A 17,923-nucleotide genomic window follows, 5' to 3' on the forward strand; every position below is an offset into this window, starting at 1 on the left:
TCGTGTACAGTATGCGAGTGTACTATTCCAAAATCGTACTTCCAAACACTATTTTTTGTGCCCGTATGGGAAGAGATGCAATGTGGTTTTGACCTTTTAACCACACCTCTACTGGACACACCCCCTACTGTACTAGGTTTTGTTAGGTGAAATCATACAGCTCCCCCATTAATGATAGGAAATTTGGCCAATTTTCGCAAAAAAACTGAACATGTTGGATCAGTCAACTTTGGCTGTCGTACGAAAATCGCGTGTCGCACATACCACACTAACGATACGAAAAACTATCGATTTTACGTTAGATTTGGATTTCCGTTCGAAATTCGCATCGTGTATGGCCTGCCTAAAGGTGCCATTGACATTAAATTTTCACCTTATCGGAAACAACTCAAGCAAACCATACATACAAAGTAAACAAAACAAATAAGTTCAGAAATTAAGTTATGTGTAATAAAACGGAATGATACAGGGAAAAAGTATTGAACACGCTAACCGAAATGTATTTAATACTTCGTAGAAAATCCTTTGTTGGCAATGACAGCTTCAAGATTACTTTTGTACAGAGAAAATGGTCAAATGCATTGCTCAGGTTTGATTTTGGCCAATTCTTCCACAAACAGTCTACAAACATTGAAGGTTCTGGCCTCTTCTATGAACCAACATTCATTTTTTTCCATAGATTTTTCTATTGGATTCAAGTCAGGCGACTGGCTGGGCCATTCTAACAGCTTTATTTTCTTTTAAACCAACTGAGAGTTTCCTTGGCTTTGTGTTTGGGATCATTGTCTTGCTGAAATGTTCACCCTCATTTCATCTTCATCATCCTGGTAGATGGCAGCAGATTTTTATCAAGAATGTCTTGTTACATTTATCCATTCATCCTTCCTTCAATGAAATGAAGAGGTTTGCCAGTGCAATTGCTAAAAAACAGCCCCACATCATAATATTCCCACCTCCAAACTTTACTGTTGGTATGGTTTTTTGGGGTGATGTGCAGTGCCATTTGACATGCTGTGCATTATGGCATCCAAAGAGTTTAATTTTGGTCTTGTCTGACTAGACTTTATTCTCCCAGCATTTCACAGGCTTGTCTAAATGATGTGCAGCAAACTTTAAAAGGAGCTTCAACATGCTTTTTCTCTAGAAATGGAATCTTGTGTGGTAAGCATGCATACAGGACATGGCAGTTGAACGCATTACTTATTGTTTTCTTTGAAACAATTGTACCTGCTAATTCCAGTTCTTTCTGAAGCTCTCAAGTGGTCCTTGGCTCTTGGACAACTCTTCTGATAATTCTTTTCACTTCTCTGTCAGAAATCTTGGGAGGAGCCCCTGGTTGTAGCCGGTTTATGGTGAAATGATGTTCTTCCACTTCCAGATTAGGACCCCAACAGTACTCACTGGAACATTCAGAAGTTTAGAAATCCTTCTGTAACCAAAGCCAACAGTATGTTTTGCAACAATAAGGCTACAAATATCTTGAGGGAGCGCTTTTCTTTTACCCATCATGAGAGGTTTCCTGTGTGACACCTTGGTAATGAGATGCTTTTTTTATAGACAGTCAGTTCAGCCTGAACCAGCTGATATTAATTTGCACTGACAAGGGGCAGGATTGCTTTTTTAGTTATTGATAGATTTCAGCTGGTATCTTGGCTTCCCATTCCCTTTTGCACCTCCCTTTCTTGATGTGTTTAATACTTTTTCCGTGTCATTCCATCTTAGAACGTATATATATATATATATATATATACACACACACACACACACACACACACACACACACGTTATATAGATAAATCTATCTATATACACACATACAAACATGTAGGTGCATAATTAATTTATTTTAGTAATTTATGAAGAATATGGCTTACAGCTAGTGAAAACCCAAAATTCAGTATCTCATAAAATTAGAATCTTACATAAGACTAATAAAAAAAAAAAAAAAAAAAAAGGATTTTTAATACAGAAATGTTGGCTTACTGAAAAGCATGTACATGTACATTAGTATAGCATGCACTCAATACTTGGCTAGGGCTCCTTTTGCATGAATTACTGCATCAAAAGCAGCGTGGCATGGAGGCAATCAGCCTGCGGCACTGATGAGGTTTTATGAAAATCCAGGTTGCTTTGATAGTGGCTTTCAACTCATCTGCATTGTTGGGTCTGGCGTCTCATCTTCTTCTTGACAATACCCCACAGATTCTCTATGGGGTTTAGGTCAGGCGTGTTTGCTGGCCAATCAAGCACAGTGATACCATGATCATTAAACCAGGTATTTGTACTTTTGGCAGTGTGGGCAGGTGTCCAGTCCTGCTAGAAAATCAAATCAGCATCTTCATAAAGCTATTCAGCAGAGGGAACGAAGCACGAAGTGCTTTAGAATTTCCTGGTAGAGGGCTGCTCTGACTTTGGACTTGATTAAACACAGTGGACCAACACCAGCAGATGACATGGCTCCCTAAATCAGTGTTTCTCAACTCCAGTCCTCAGGGCACACTAACAGGCCAGGTTTGCAAAAAAACTGAAATACATCACAGGTGATATAATTTGCTGCTTAGTGATTGCAGTATTCTATTCTGCATCTCCCCAAGGTAATACTTAAAATCTGGCCTGTTAGTGTGCCCTGAGGCCGGAGTTGAGAAACACTGCCCTAAATCATCATGTCATCAGCTGTTGTTGGTCCATGACGTTTTATCAAGTCCAAAGTCAGCACAGCCGTCTACCAATTCTAGAGCACTTCATGCTTCCCTCTGCTGAACAGCTTTATCAAGATGCTGATTTTATTTTCCAGCGGGATTTGGCACCTTCCTACACTGCCAAAAGTACCAATACCTGGTTTAATGATTATTGAGTGGCCAGCAAACTCGCCTGACCTAAACTCCATAGAGAATCTGTGGGGTATTGTCAGGAGGAAGATGAGAGACACCATACTCGACAATGCAGACAAGATGAAGGCCGCTATCAAAGCAACCTGGGCTTCCACAACACCTCAGTAGTGCCACAGGCTGATCGCCTCCATGTCATGCTGCATTGATGCAGTAAATCATGTAAAAGGAGCCTCTATCAAGTATTAAGCGCATACTATAAAGTACATGGACATACTTTTCAGTAAGCCAACATTTCTGTATTAAATATCCATTGTTTTTTTTAATTGGTCATTGATAATAGCCACATTTTCTGAAATACCGAATTTTTTTTTTTTTTTTTTTACTAGTTGTAAGCCATAATACTCAAAATTAAAAGAACATGCTTAAAATATATCACTCTATGTGTAATGCATCTCTAAAAATTTATGATTTCTTGGCCATTTACCGAAAATACGAATGATAACACAAACTTTTCTTTCACTCATGGTTAGTGTTTGGCTGAAGCCATTTATTATCAATCAACTGTGTTTACTCTTTAAATCATAATGAAAACATTTGAGATCTCCCCAGAGTGGCTCAATGATACAGAAGTCAGGAGACTGAGCTGGCCACTCCAGAACCTTCACTTTATGCTGCTGTAGCCAATGACAGGTCAACTTGGCCTTGTGTTTAGGATCATGGTCATGTTGGAATGTCCAAGTACGTCCCATGCGCAGCTTCCAGGGCTGATGAATGCAAATTTTCCTCCAGTATTTTTTGATAACATACTGCATTCATCTTACCATCAATTCTGACCAAATTTCTTGTGCCTTTGTAGCTCACACATCCCCAAAACATCAGTGATCCACCTCCGTGTTTCACAGTAGGAATGGTGTACCATTCATCATAGGCCTTGTTGACTTCTCCAAATGTAGCATTTATGGTTGTGGCCAAAAAAGCTAAATTTTGGTCTCATCACTCCAAATGACTTTGTGCCAGAAGGTTTGAGGCTTGTCTCTGTGCTGTTTGGGGTATTGTAAGCGGGGAACTTTGTGGCATTCGCGTAGTAATGGCTTTCTTCTGGCGACTTGACCATGCAGCCCATCTTTTTTCAAGTACCTCCTTGTTGTGTGTCTTGAAACAGCCACACCACATGTTTTCACAGAGTCCTGTATTTCACCTGAAGTGATTTGTGGGTTTTTCTTTTCAACCCGAACAATTTTCCTGGCAGTTGTGGCTGAAATTTTATTTGGTCCACCAGACCATGGTTTAGTTTCAACAGAACCCCTCATTTTCCACTTCCTGTTTAGAGTTTGAACTTTGCTGATTGGCATTCTCAATTCCTTGGATATCTTTTTATATCCCTTTCCTGTTTTATACAGTTCAACTACCCTTTCCCGCAGATCCTTTGACAATTCTTTTGCTTTCCCCATGACTCAGAATCCAGAAACGCCAGTGCAGCACTGGATGAAAGATGAAAGGGTCGGTCAGGAGTCCAGAAACTCATTTACCTTTTATACACACACTAATTGGAAGCAAACAGATCACAGGTGAGGAGGGTTACCTTTAACCACTTAAGCCCCGGAGGATTTTCCTGCTAAAAGACCAGGGGGTATTTTGCGATTCGGCACTGTGTGACTTTAACGGACAATTGCGCGGTCGTGCGACGCTGTACCTAAACGAATTTGACATCCTTTTTTTCCCCACAAACAGAGCTTTCTTTTGGTGGTATTTGATCACCTGTGCGATTTTTTGATCACGCGCTATAAACAAAAAAAGAGCGACAATTTTGCAAAAATAGCAATATTTTTCACATTTTTTTATATGAAATTCCCCCCAAAAAAATGTAAAAATCAAAATTTTTTAACATTTTTGGCCAATTTGTTTTATCCTACCTAGGTTTGGTAAAAAAAAAAAATCGCAAAAAGCTTGATTGGTTTGCGCAAAAGTTATCGCGTTTACTAACAAAGGGAAAGATTTTTGTCATTTTTGTTGTTTTTTTTTAACGCGTAATGGCGGCGATCTGCGATTTTTTTTGCGGTACTGCGACATTGCGGCGGACAGATCGGACCCTTGACTGACATTTTTGACACTTTTGGGGTTACCAGTGACATTTCTACAGTAATCAGTGCTATACATATGCACTGTTACTGTAAAAATACACTGGCAGTGAAGGGGTTAACTTTATTTGGGAGGGAGGGGCTGTGTGTGTCCCTAGGGGCGTGATTCTTACTGTGATTGGCTGTGGCTCTAGCTGTAAGGACACTGATCAACGGATCTACATACTAGATCCGTGTAATCAGTGTCTTTACAGCGAGGAGAATGACAGGCAGCTTGTTTACACAAGCTGCCTGACATTCTCCCTCTTCCCCCGACGATCGCCGAGTGGCCGGCGGACATCGGGTCCGCTGGTCACACGCGCGGGGGGGTGCGTGACCGAGCGGGAGCGCGCCTCCGCAGGCGTGCGCTCGCTCCCCAGACCCTCCCAGGCTAGTGACGTTAATTAACGTCACTCTGCCTGGCAGGGGCTGACCGCCACAGTAAATCTACTTGCGGCGGTCGGCAAGCAGTTAATAGCCATTCAAACCCCTTTGTGTCAACTTGTGTGCATTTTATCAGGCCAAAATCACCAGGGTATGTCAACTTTTGATCAGGGTTATTTGGGTAGTTTATGTTGTCATTCTGATTTAAAAAGAGTAAACACAGTTGACTGATAAAAAATAGCTTCAGCCAAACACTTAACCATAAGTGAAAGAAAAGTTTTTGTGTTATTCATATTCTTGGAAAAATGGCCAAGAAATCATAAATTCTGCCAGGGTATGTAAACTTATGAGCACAACTGTATATAAGTCTCACTTTTTGAATTGAATTACTAAAATAACATTACCTTTTTGATCATATTCTAATTTGCACCTGTGTGTATAAACATAAACACACACTCTCATATAGTTTTTCATTATATAGAATTTGTTTTTCTAATTTTTAATGATTGATTGTATGGGATTGTGTTGTTGATATGTTGGTCTATCCTTTTTATCAGGGGTAGTTATATTTTAAAGCAGCTATGAAAGCAGCAATATGCTTGCTTATTATTTAATTTAAGATTTGTAACATTGTTTGGTTTGATGTAACATGGCTGTTGGTGGTTTGATTATCAGAGAAAGTGGATTGACACTGCTGATCACTGTAACTGCCATGTAGATGGATCCATCCTGCAGGGATGGAGAGAGTTAATGTTTGCAATATTCTCTCAATATTTCATCTGTCAATGGTCTAAATGTGTGGGAAAGTGCTTTGACACTGCCGATTACCACTGATTGCTGTGTATAGGGATCCATACTGCAGGGATTGGGATAAGGTGTAAACAAACAAGGGGAGTATTTATTTTTATTTATATGACCTGTGTGCCCCCATTCACACTGGGGCGACGCTACTTCGCACCGCGACCTCCGAGGTCGCGGTGCGAGCAGCGCGCCGCTACCTCGGAGCGGCCGCCACGGACTTCGTAACATTGAAGTCTATGGCGGTCGCCTCCTGGTCGCCCCAAAGAAGCTCCGGACCCTTTTTCTGAGTCGGAGCGACTTGTGTCGCTCCTATCAGAACGGGTCCGCAGCTTCCCTATGGGAGGCGACCTGCGGCGACCTGTGAGGCGACCAGGTCGCCTCACAGGTCGCCCCAGTGTGAATGGGGGCTTAATGTAATATTTATTATTATCTTTTATTATTATTCAGATATATTGTGGTATACATTATAAATGATAAATCAGATATTCGATTTTGTGCCAGCTCTCTATAGGTCCCCATTATCTGGGTTTTATAAAGTTTATTACATTATAAATTTGTGTACCTATAGAGAATTTGTTGTCACAATAAATTTACTATTTATTATTAATGATTTTGGATATGCTATTGTTGTATTTCTTCTGATGTATATGAAATATATGGAAGATTTATGATTTACATTTATACATGCCATACCATTTAGTACAAACTACATATACATTGATAGCCCCTTATGGGTCCCCATTTTGGGGTCCTATTAGGACACTTTTTACAGAATTCATCAAATATACATGTCTAGTTACACTCATTTAAAGTCCCACATTTCTCTCCCCTTTTTGCCACAGTGGGATAAGGTGTATTTAGGAGGTTTTCCAGCATTTGGGCATCCCCTTTGATGAAGTCAGGACAGACAAAACATGTAGGGTGAACCGGACACTGGGAGTGAGTAGGAACTGTATCCTGTCATTTTTTCTGTTTTTGTAAATTGAGAAGGATTGAAATGGATGGTGGGCGGTGGCTTCTCTGCATATCTTTGTCTACACATTTATATGCTTGATTTTAAAGTATAACTAAAGGCAAAACTTTTTTTTTATAGTTTTGGATAGAGGGAGGGAGTGAATAGAACACCTGTCAGTTTTTAGTGCTGTCTGTCCCCTATTAGACCCCCCTTCTAGATTGTAAGCTCCAACGAGCAGGGCCCTCTAAATCCTCCTGTATTGTAACTGTATTGTCTTCCCTCATATTGTAAAGCGCTGTGCAAACTGACAGCGCTATATAAATCCTGTATTATAATAATAATAATAATAATAATAATAATATTAATATTAGGGAGATTCACCCTATTTTTCCTGTTTACCATTATCATTGAAAGTAAAAGTAAAAGAAAATCCCAAATTTTGGGTTGTCCGCAAAAAAAGTAAGAGGAGAAATCTTCCAATTGGGGCACTAGTTCTGGTGACCTGGGGTCCCCTTCATTTTCAGGGATTTTCTCTCACTTCCTGTTTGGCTATGGGACAGGAAGCGAAGGGAAACCTCCGCATTGGGACATAGATGGCATAAAAAAAAAAAAATCTAACCCTCCCTTACCCTATCCAATATGAAACAAAGAGTTGCCCAAAGTTCTCTTTTAGGCTAATTCTTAACCAGCTTTTGTGAGTAATTTGATTACTTGTGTCAAATAAATGTGGATGTTTAAGATACTACACAATGTGAGCCTGTTTTTTTTTTGTTAATTTTATGCTGGCTATGAAATCTAGCTGCTGAATGGGGACAGGACAGCAGTGGAGGTCGTCTTGAACTGGACTGCACTTGTTTAGAAGATCTTTAGAATTAATACAAGCTGTTTTTTCGCAATCTTGTAGAGGGATAGGCAAGCCCTTCCTGTACATGCATTTTCCTGTATAAGTGGTGGTGGTCACTTTGGATCAAAGATTTTTCTGCACAAAAAATTATATTGGTGATGGGAACTTTTTAGTCATTACACTGTTTGTTTTATTTTAACTTAATTCATTGGAAATTAATTTTGGTTAAAAATATGTTTATGTATTTGTTCACAATATTTATAGAATATTTAAATTATCTAGTCACCCTTGCTGCAAAGAACCCGGAAGTGATGTGTATAACTGTCACTTCTGGTTCCAGGTATCACTTTCCCTGGCTACTTTGGCTAGGGAAGGAGCTAATGATGCCTGATCTGCACTCCATTAGCAGTAATGAAGTGCAGATAAGACATCAGATGTCTAAAAAAACTTTTGATATCTCATTAAAAGAGAAATGGAAGACAGAATTGTGCACAAATTTTCATAAACAATATATATCATTGAGTTAGTGCTGTAATTATTATTTTGTTATCTTATCAGAGTAGCTCAGTGTCACTGTACTACTTTGGTGGGTTGATCAGGAATTTTTTTTTTTTTTTTTTTTTTTTTTAACACTGATTGCTTGTTCTAGTGATAATTACTGTAACAGCAATTGTTTGAACTTTCATAAATAGCTTTCATTCAGGACTCATTGTACCATGTGATAGCTGTGGCCAATCACAGCATCACAGTAGTAAACGGAGTACTGTGATTGGCCCAGGTACCATGCGATAATTGGTGATCAATCACAGATCATGCACAGTAGTAAACTAGGGATGCACAGATATATTGTCCACCGAAAATTATCAGCCGAGAAATAAGGTTATTAGCATTTTGCCAATAGAAAAAAAAAGGTGCAGATAATGGCCACAGAAAAACGCACATGATTTTGCAGCGATTTTCATAGGTCATGTGACTCAAAAACTGCATAAAAAAAATGCAACACGGGTGCGTTTTTGCAAAGTTTTCAATGCATTTCAATAGGAGGTGCATTTCACCACAACAGAAGTGCACTGTACCAATGTGAAGGCATCCATAGAATTTAATGGGATGCATTTTTCTTGAGCTTTTTTTTTAATGCAAAAGCACTTCAAAAACTATTAGTTAAAAAGTCGAATAGAATACAATTCTATATAAAAATATAATTATTTTTTAAAAACTGTCCATTTCGGTTTTCGGCCAAGTGCAATCGGAAATTTTAGTTTTGGTTCAGAATTTTAATTTCGGTGCACCACTATAGTAATCAATGATGTCATGAATGGATTCCAGCCTAAGTGTGAATGCAGCATTAAGCCTCATACACACTACGTTTTTTTTTTTTTTTTTCAACCCAGCAGAACAACAAAAAACTGACAGCTCAGGTCAAATCCGCTGTACTAACAATCTGATGTTACTACAGCAATCTCCCCTGCTGTGCTATTGTGTTTTGACAGGGGGACAGCCCCCCAACCAGAACACTAAGACCAGCGGCCTCAGCCGGTCAGCAGACCTTTTTAGGTCATGACCCTGTGGTCATGACCGTTCAGCCAGCTTCGGTAGGACCGGATGCCGTAAACACAGGCCGAATGTCGGCCGGATTCTATTGAACCGGCCGATGCCGCCCGACATTCAGCCCGTGTGTACTAGGCTTAACTGTGATAGCCAGAACTGTAAAGGCATATCAGTGTCTTCACTGCACATTTTATACCTGTGCTAGTGTTGCAATCTGTGGTTGGGTCTGTATGGTCATCTGTTGGGCTTCTGCTTCCGTAACAGCCGCATCTCCACTCTGCTGAGTCTCTGCACCAGATTCCATGGTCATTTAGCAACCTAAAAACAACGTATTCTTTATCAGAAGTTAACATAATTCAGAACGCAATACAATAGAGCAGTGTTACACAATCCTTTAACAATACAGTATTTTACATAATTTTCATAGGAGAGTAAGGACCTATTTGCACTTTCTCATTCTATTATGTTGCAACGTATGCATGTTAATGAGCATTTTGTCACGTTAATGTGCAATGTGTTAAGACAGCCCATTCATTTTTAATGATCCATCAACACACAAGAACAGAAAAAAAATCACAATCAATCAAAATGAATGGCATTGCAATGTTCCAATGCCAATAACGTGCAATGTGTTATTGCACACGTTACCAGGTGCACTGAAATTTTGGCAGCTGAAACATATCGGCGGAAAAAATAGTATTTTTGGCATCTTTCCAATAGAGAAAAAGGTGGCGATAATGGGGCAGAAAACATAAGCAATTTTTCAGCGATTTTACTTTGCTTCTAAATATACATGTTCACCAGAACAACATGGATCTTGCATTGCAGTCCAAAACTTTTATTGCAGAAAAATCACATCACAACAGGGTAAGTGCAACATTTAGGAGCCATGCAAAACCTCTTAGTCAGGCATGATTTACTACTGTGCTTATGGTGTGTTTTTCATAGGTCACGTGACCCAAAAGCCACATCAAAAAAATAACATGGGTGTGCTATTGATGCGTTTTCAACAGGTAGGTGCATTTTTGGTGGGGTTTTTTAACCAACCAAGAATGCAGCAAGCAGGATTTTTAATGCCACAACAGAAGCACAATGGACTAGTGTGAAGACATACATATAAGTAGAAGGGATGCTCTTTCCTTGGACTAAAGGTGCCACTAATGGCAGACAAATTCATATTCATGTAAATTTACAGTATTAAAAAGTCCAGTATAATACAATTATATATAAAAATTATATATACAGTAAAACCTTGGTTTGAGAGTAACTTGGTTTGAGAGCGCTTTGCAAGACAAGCACAATTTTCAAATAAATTTTGACTTGATATACAAGCGATGTCTTGATATACAAGTAGCTTCAAGTCAGAGCTAAGTATAAAAGAGAAGAGAGGCGCCTCTAAGTGTAGCAATATGGTTAAATTTAACCACTTAAGCCCCGGAGGATTTTCCTGCTAAAAGACCAGGGGGTATTTTGCGATTCGGCACTGCGTGAATTTAACGGACAATTGCGCGGTCGTGCGACGCTGTACCTAAACGAATTTGACGTCCTTTTTTTCCCACAAACAGAGCTTTCTTTTGGTGGTATTTGATCACCTGTGCGATTTTTTGATCACGCGCTATAAACAAAAAAAGAGCGACAATTTTGCAAAAATAGCAATATTTTTCACATTTTTTTATATGAAATTCCCCAAAAAAAAAAATGTAAAAATCAAAATTTTTTAACATTTTTGGCCAATTTGTTCTATCCTACCTATGTTTGGTAAAAAAAAAAATCGCAAAAAGCGTATTTTGATTGGTTTGCGCAAAAGTTATCGCGTTTACTAACAAAGGGAAAGATTTTTGTCATTTTTGTTGTTTTTTTTTTTAACGCGTAATGGCGGCGATCTGCGATTTTTTTTGCGGTACTGCGACATTGCGGCGGACAGATCGGACCCTTGACTGACATTTTTGACACTTTTGGGGTTACCAGTGACATTTCTACAGTAATCAGTGCTATACATATGCACTGTTACTGTAAAAATACACTGGCAGTGAAGGGGTTAACTTTATTTGGGAGGGAGGGGCTGTGTGTGTCCCTAGGGGCGTGATTCTTACTGTGATTGGCTGTGGCTCTAGCTGTAAGGACACTGATCAACGGATCTACATACTAGATCCGAGTAATCAGTGTCTTTACAGCGATGAGAATGACAGGCAGCTTGTTTACACAAGCTGCCTGACATTCTCCCTCTTCCCCCGACGATCGCCGAGTGGCCGGCGGACATCGGGTCCGCTGGTCACACGCGCGGGGGGGGGTGCGTGACCGCGCGGGAGCGGGAGCGCGCCTCCGCGGGCGCGCGCTCGCTCCCCAGACCCTCCCAGGCTAGTGACGTTAATTAACGTCACTCTGCCTGGCAGGGGCTGACCGCCGCAGTAAATCTACTTGCGGCGGTCGGCAAGCAGTTAATGAAGGTTCAACATTTAGCAACTCACATGGTTGATGATTGGAACAGGCACACCTAAGGATGCAGGTATCTGGGGTAAAGCTGTCCACATAGACCATCCTCTGCACCGCCATCTATGTCATCCCTTCCATGCTGCCCCTCGCTTTCAGATCGCTTTACTGCAGGGTGGTCTTCCCGGTCAGGATTACAGACTGGCAGCCGGCGGTGCAGAAGATGGTCTATGTGGACAGCTTTACCCCGGATGCCTGCATACTTAGATGGGCCTGTTTTATTCATCAACCATGTGAGTTGCTAAATGTTGTACCTTCATTAAATGGAACCATATTGCTACACTTAGAGGCACCTTTCTTCTCTTTGATACTCTGTAGCTCCTGCTGGATTTTGCTTCTAATCCGCTTATGGAAGCGGCTATTTGTGGATGGACATTTTATGCAACCTATCGCAATGCTATAATCTTTTTATATGGACTATAAACTGAAGGACTTATGAATAAATGGTTGTGGAACGAATCATCTGAGTTTCCATTATTTCTTATGGGGAAATTCGCTTTGATATAAGAATGCTTTGGATTACAAGCATGGTTCCAGAACCAATTATGCTCCCAATCCAAGGTTTTACTGTATATTCTTTTTTTTATATTGTCAGTTTCGGTTAAGTGCATCCTGAGTTTTTAAGGTTTCGGTACGCCTGGAAGTTACCATGGCACACTACATAAAAGAGTGCTTCAGCTTTCTCCTGGCAACCTATGGTCATGTGATTTTCTGTGCAACCATTACGCTCAATAAATAAGGTCCTTTTGAGTCTAGTCGAATCATATTGACTTCGCCCCTGGCTGCCAAACACCAGTGATTGGTAATGAAAATGTAATAATTTAGCTGTGCAAAGGGCATTCTTAGATGTTTACGAGGATGTCAATAAGGTCTTTGACAGGAAAGACTGAAATTAACCAAAACTCAAAATCAGTTTCCAAAACCAAGGTCATTCTCTCAGCATCAAGCTGCAACATGATCTTAAAACCTAGTCAGATTTTTGAAAGAGTCACATTTCTCCAGATTCAGTCTGTTATTTATTATCTCTTTACTAATTTTCTTTTTCTCTTTACAAAAAAAAAAAAAAAAAAAAACAACACATATACAGTAAACCACCACTCCATCGCGGTTCAGTTTTTACGGTCCCGGTATATTGTGTTTTTTTTTGTAATGTTATTTTACTATATAAATCATTAAAAATGAAATATTTTTGTGTTTTCCATGACTCTTGCTATGTCTCTCAGTATCTTCTATGTGTTTAAATGAGTTTCTATTGTTTTAAAAGTATGTTTAAAGACCTTAAAATGCTTTTACACGTACAGTGACAGTAAAAAAAAAAAAAACATGCCTACAATGCATTTTAATAGGGTTTTTCTATTTTGCGGATTTTACACATTCTATAAACACACTGCTTGACCTGCATAATAGGCTGGTTTTGCCTCCAGGCCTCCTCATTCACCACCTACTGTGCCTAACTTAGCTTCCCTTCTTTACCCTTTCTATGATGATACAAGAGTAGAATATCTTCTTCTAATTTTAAACTTGAACCACACATCCCATTTTACCAAGAATGTGTCCATCCTATCTTCATTTGAATAGTAAAGTTTTTGCATATTATAGATATAGTCTACTTGCCTAAATCATTCTCTTACTGGTGGAACAGAGTTTTGGGATAAGCCCTTTGGCTGCAATCAGTAAGTGTGGAGTAAGTGACCATGTTGTACTATAAATTTCTCAATGTTATGAAAAAAATATGTCCAAGGATCACAAGATTTATTCAATTTCACTAATTTCTTGTATTATCTGTGCAGTCCATCCCCAAAATTCCTGTATTTTAGGACACTCCCACCACGTTAAACATTGTTCTCTGCGCATTACATCCCCACCATTATAAACAGTGATCTCTCTGATTGAGTGCCGGTTTACACTAGTGCGATGCCAGACATCGCATATGATTCGCACCGCATTGTAGTGCAGATCCTATGCGATTTCAGCCATACAAAATGTACTACTGAAATTGCATTGCATTCACACTAAAATGGTGCAAGTTTTGGTTCGCACTGGAATTCGGATTACATGGGTGTTCACACCTATGCGATCCAATTCCTGCACCTATTTCACAGTTTGCACTGCGATCCAACCTTGGGGTGTTACATTAACTTTACATTGACACCCCCAGCGATTCGCAGATTTTGATGTGAACCAAGAACCGGCATCACACCAGTGTGAACCGGGACCGATAGCCCTATGCTCTTGTAGGTGTGATTAGGGCTGGGCGATAAAACGATACCGATATGTATCGCGATAGTCACGTGATCGATAGCAATACAAAAATTGCACGGTAAAACGTTCGATATTAGAACCGTATATACTCGAGTATAAGCCGAGTTTTTCAGCACATTTTTTTGTGCTGAAAACGTACCCCTCGGCTTATACTCGAGTCAAGGAAAAAAAAGTCTGCTCCGACGGGTTTAAGCTTTAAAAATGGCGCCGCCCGTTGCATACATGTCACCGCGCACGCGCCGCCGCTCGGGAGCGGCCGTGAATAGCCAAAATTATACGAGCGGTGGCAGCGCGTGCGCAATGACGTGTCGGCGCCGGGCAGGCACCATTTTTAAAATGAAGGCGCCTCTGGAACAGGTAAGTGAAACAGCTTCACTACCTGCCATTATGCAGGGCTGCGGGCACACTACAAGGGATGCAGTGCTGCGGGCATGGTCTACCTGTACCATGCCCACAGCACTGCATCTCCTGTAGTATGCCCACAACCCCGGATCCTCTTATACCATGCCAGTACCCTGCATTCTCCTGTACCATGCCAGTACCCTGCATTCTCCTGCACCATGCCAGTGCCCTGCATTCTCCTGCACCATGCCAGTACCCTGCATTCTCCTGCACCATGCCAGTGCCCTGCATTCTCCTGCACCATGCCAGTGCCCTGCATTCTCCTGCACCATGCCAGTGCCCTGCATTCTCCTGCACCATGCCAGTACCCTGCATTCTCCTGCATCATGCCCGCCGCCCTGCATTCTCCTGTACCATGCCCGCCGCCCTGCATTCTCCTGTACCATGCCCGCCGCCCTGCATTCTCACCCTAGGGTCCTTATTTTAAATGGGTAATAAAAAATATCAATAATTATCGATATCGACCGATATGAAACACTGATATCGTGATACAGTTTTCAGCCATATCGCCCAGCCCTAGGTGTGATATACCATCTTGCTCAACTCTTTGAACTGAATTTTAGTTTTTTGGCTAAATCCATTAAACAAGATTTACAAAGGTATTATTAACGTGAACACGCTTATTCGTTGCAGGCCCTACCAGTTCAACTTCCATCTAGCCTTCTAAAAGGTTTTAGAACTAGATTTCTTAAAATTAGCGTGGGCAAGCAAATCTACACGTATTAAACACTCTTAGTGCATTAGTAATTTTGGCATTGATTTTTAAAATATGACTGATCATGCCACAAAACTGTCTTATTTGTCCCCTCCAGCTCCCTGAAATGACAGCCGAGCGGCTTCTCAGCCGCATCAGTTGTCATTACAAGACAGATGACCGTCGGCTATGGACGCCGGTAATGGGGGGATGCCTCTAGCTGCAGACATCACTCCGATTCAAGCACTTTCCCGAAATATAGGCAATATCAGTCACCTTGGTGGCCAATTCCGATATATCGGGGAAAGTAAAGATTGGCTCTCAATATATCCGCTTTGCCGACAGTCGTTCCTTAAAAAAACGTAACACGAGTGCGTTAATGATGCTTTCTTGCTGTGTTTTCAATGGAAAACTCCCTTAATCTTCACTTTATTAATACAAAAAATAACAGTCCTAGTGTACAGATGCACACACAAGGGAGGTAGAGAGGCGTTAAGGCGTTTCACACTTGCTGTACTGAAAAAAGTAGAGGTGGTTTTTAAACATTTAGAGTGGCCGGTGGTTATCTGGATTGTGCTCTTCTTCCCTGCCATATTCCCTATCCCTTCCATTTTTCATTTATACAATGAATTATCTGTACCAACCTACAGGCCTATTCTTTTTCCTTTTCCGCCACCTCTTAAACTTTTCTCCTCTGCTATATCTTTGTTTTTTCTTTCTAAATAATGATTTCCATTTATAAAGGTGAAAATGTGCATACATCACTGAGCATGTGGATGGAACCTCTGGAGGCACGCTGCAAAGCCCCTGTTCGGTTGTGTGCATGAGGCCCTAATGAGAAAAGATACAGCTACTGAATGTTGTGATATGTCAGGAATTTATTAATGCATAATTGTAAAGTTAAAATACTGTATATGAACCTCAAACAACAAATTTCTCTTATTTGTTAACTTCTGTTAAATATACCAATGAAAGTGTTTTGTAATATCTCTTCCACGTTTGATTTATATCTGTTGATTTTGCTAGAAATCATATGTGCTGATGATTTCTTCTTCTTTCTGCAAAGAAAATGGCCTCTGCCCCCACCTATAACTGGCCTTCATAGCAAAGAACACATGGAAGGGCAACGCACACTTCTTCTTTCTGCCTCTGCTGCATTATCAGTTATATTGTCCCAGGCTATTTCATTGGGCTACAAAAACCTTCCTTATACATAATGGAGATGCGGAAAGGGGAGGTATTCTATAGTCATTACACAGTTTTCTGTTCAATGGTGAGAACAATGATCCTCCATAGACCTGGAGCAATGAATGAACAGTGTCAACCTAGGAATATATAAACTATATTGCCAGAAGTATTGGGACACCTGCCTGAACTTTAATGGCATCTCAGTCTTAGCCCTTAGGGTTCAATATTAAGTTGGTCTACCCTTTGCAGTTATAACAGATTCAAGTCTTCTGGGAAAGTGGTCCACAAGATTTAGGTAGGTGTCTATGGGAATATTTGACCATTCTACAAGAAGAGCATGTGTGAGGTCAGGCAATGAGGTGTGATGAGAAGACTTGGCTCGCAGTCTCCACTCTTCATCCCAAAGGTGTTCTATCGGGTTGAGGTTCAAGCCAGTCATGTTCCTCCACCCCAAACTCTCATCCATGTCTTTATGGACCTTGCTTTGTGCAAGACACAACAGAAGGACAGACACAAGACCCGAGAAGTATAAATGCACTCACTTGGCACAGAACAAGTTTCCTGTTTTTGCTGCCGATTCTTTCACCTAGAGTCTTGGTTACAATGGTCCCCAGGACCAATATAGCAGGTGAAAACCCTTAATAGAACACATACAGCAATAAAATAAACCCAACAAAAATGTTCCTACTTCCTACTCAAAGTAGGAAAAAAAAAAAGAAAAGAAAAAAAAAAGCTTTAGATATGTTAAGAAAGAAGAATATAACACTAATCAAAGACATGAGAGGATCCCTACATGATCTAACCAATAATAGTTGGACAGAGTAGCAATCATTTGTCTATTGACAGATGATCGATTTATAAAGAGATGCCCTGCAAAGGGCCTTTTTTTGTTTAACCACTTGCCTACTGGGCACTTAAAACCCCATTTCAGTCCAATGACAACACTGTACCCAAAATCTAATTTTTATAATTGGTGATTAAAATAGTGGTATTTAATCACCACTAGCTAAAAAAAAAAACCTTAAAATTAAAAACAAAGTTTTCATAGTTTTTTAGGGGAATTTTGCAAACAGTTAAATTTTTCTCCTGAATTGATGTACGCCGGAAAGTAAAATTTTGGTCTCATCTCACTAGAGCACCTTCTTCCACATGTCCTGTGAACAGAGTCTCCCCCCTGAGCTGTGGATCTCTACAGCTCCCCAGAGTTACCATGGGCCTCCTGGCTGCTTCTCTGATTAATGCTCTTCTTGCCCAACTTGTCAGTTTGGGTGGACAGCCATGTCTTGGTAGGTTTGCAATTGTGCCATACACTTTCAATTTTCAGATGATGGATTAAACAGAGCTCCGTGAGATGTTCAAAACTTTTTTTTTTTTTTTTTATATAACCTAACCCTGCTGTAAATTTCT

General features: G+C 40.3%; 1 protein-coding gene across 2 annotated transcripts in view; it reads right to left on the reverse strand.

Moving 5' to 3' along the window:
• CREB1 (cAMP responsive element binding protein 1) overlaps positions 1–17,923 on the reverse strand; it is a 92,660-nt gene that overhangs the window by 23,456 nt on the left and 51,281 nt on the right. The window contains exon 2 of one of the 2 annotated variants that reach the window (XM_082260865.1): positions 9,677–9,798. The exons of the other annotated variant lie outside the window; for it this stretch is intronic. Within the exon in view, the coding sequence (XP_082116991.1) occupies positions 9,677–9,790 (114 nt within the window). The 5' untranslated portion in view covers positions 9,791–9,798. The remainder of the gene's footprint in view (positions 1–9,676; positions 9,799–17,923) is intronic. 2 annotated transcript variants of the gene reach the window in all.

The sequence above is a fragment of the Pelophylax lessonae genome, assembly GCF_965119305.1.
Source record: "Pelophylax lessonae genome assembly, chromosome: 6".
Lineage (NCBI taxonomy): Eukaryota > Metazoa > Chordata > Amphibia > Anura > Ranidae > Pelophylax > Pelophylax lessonae.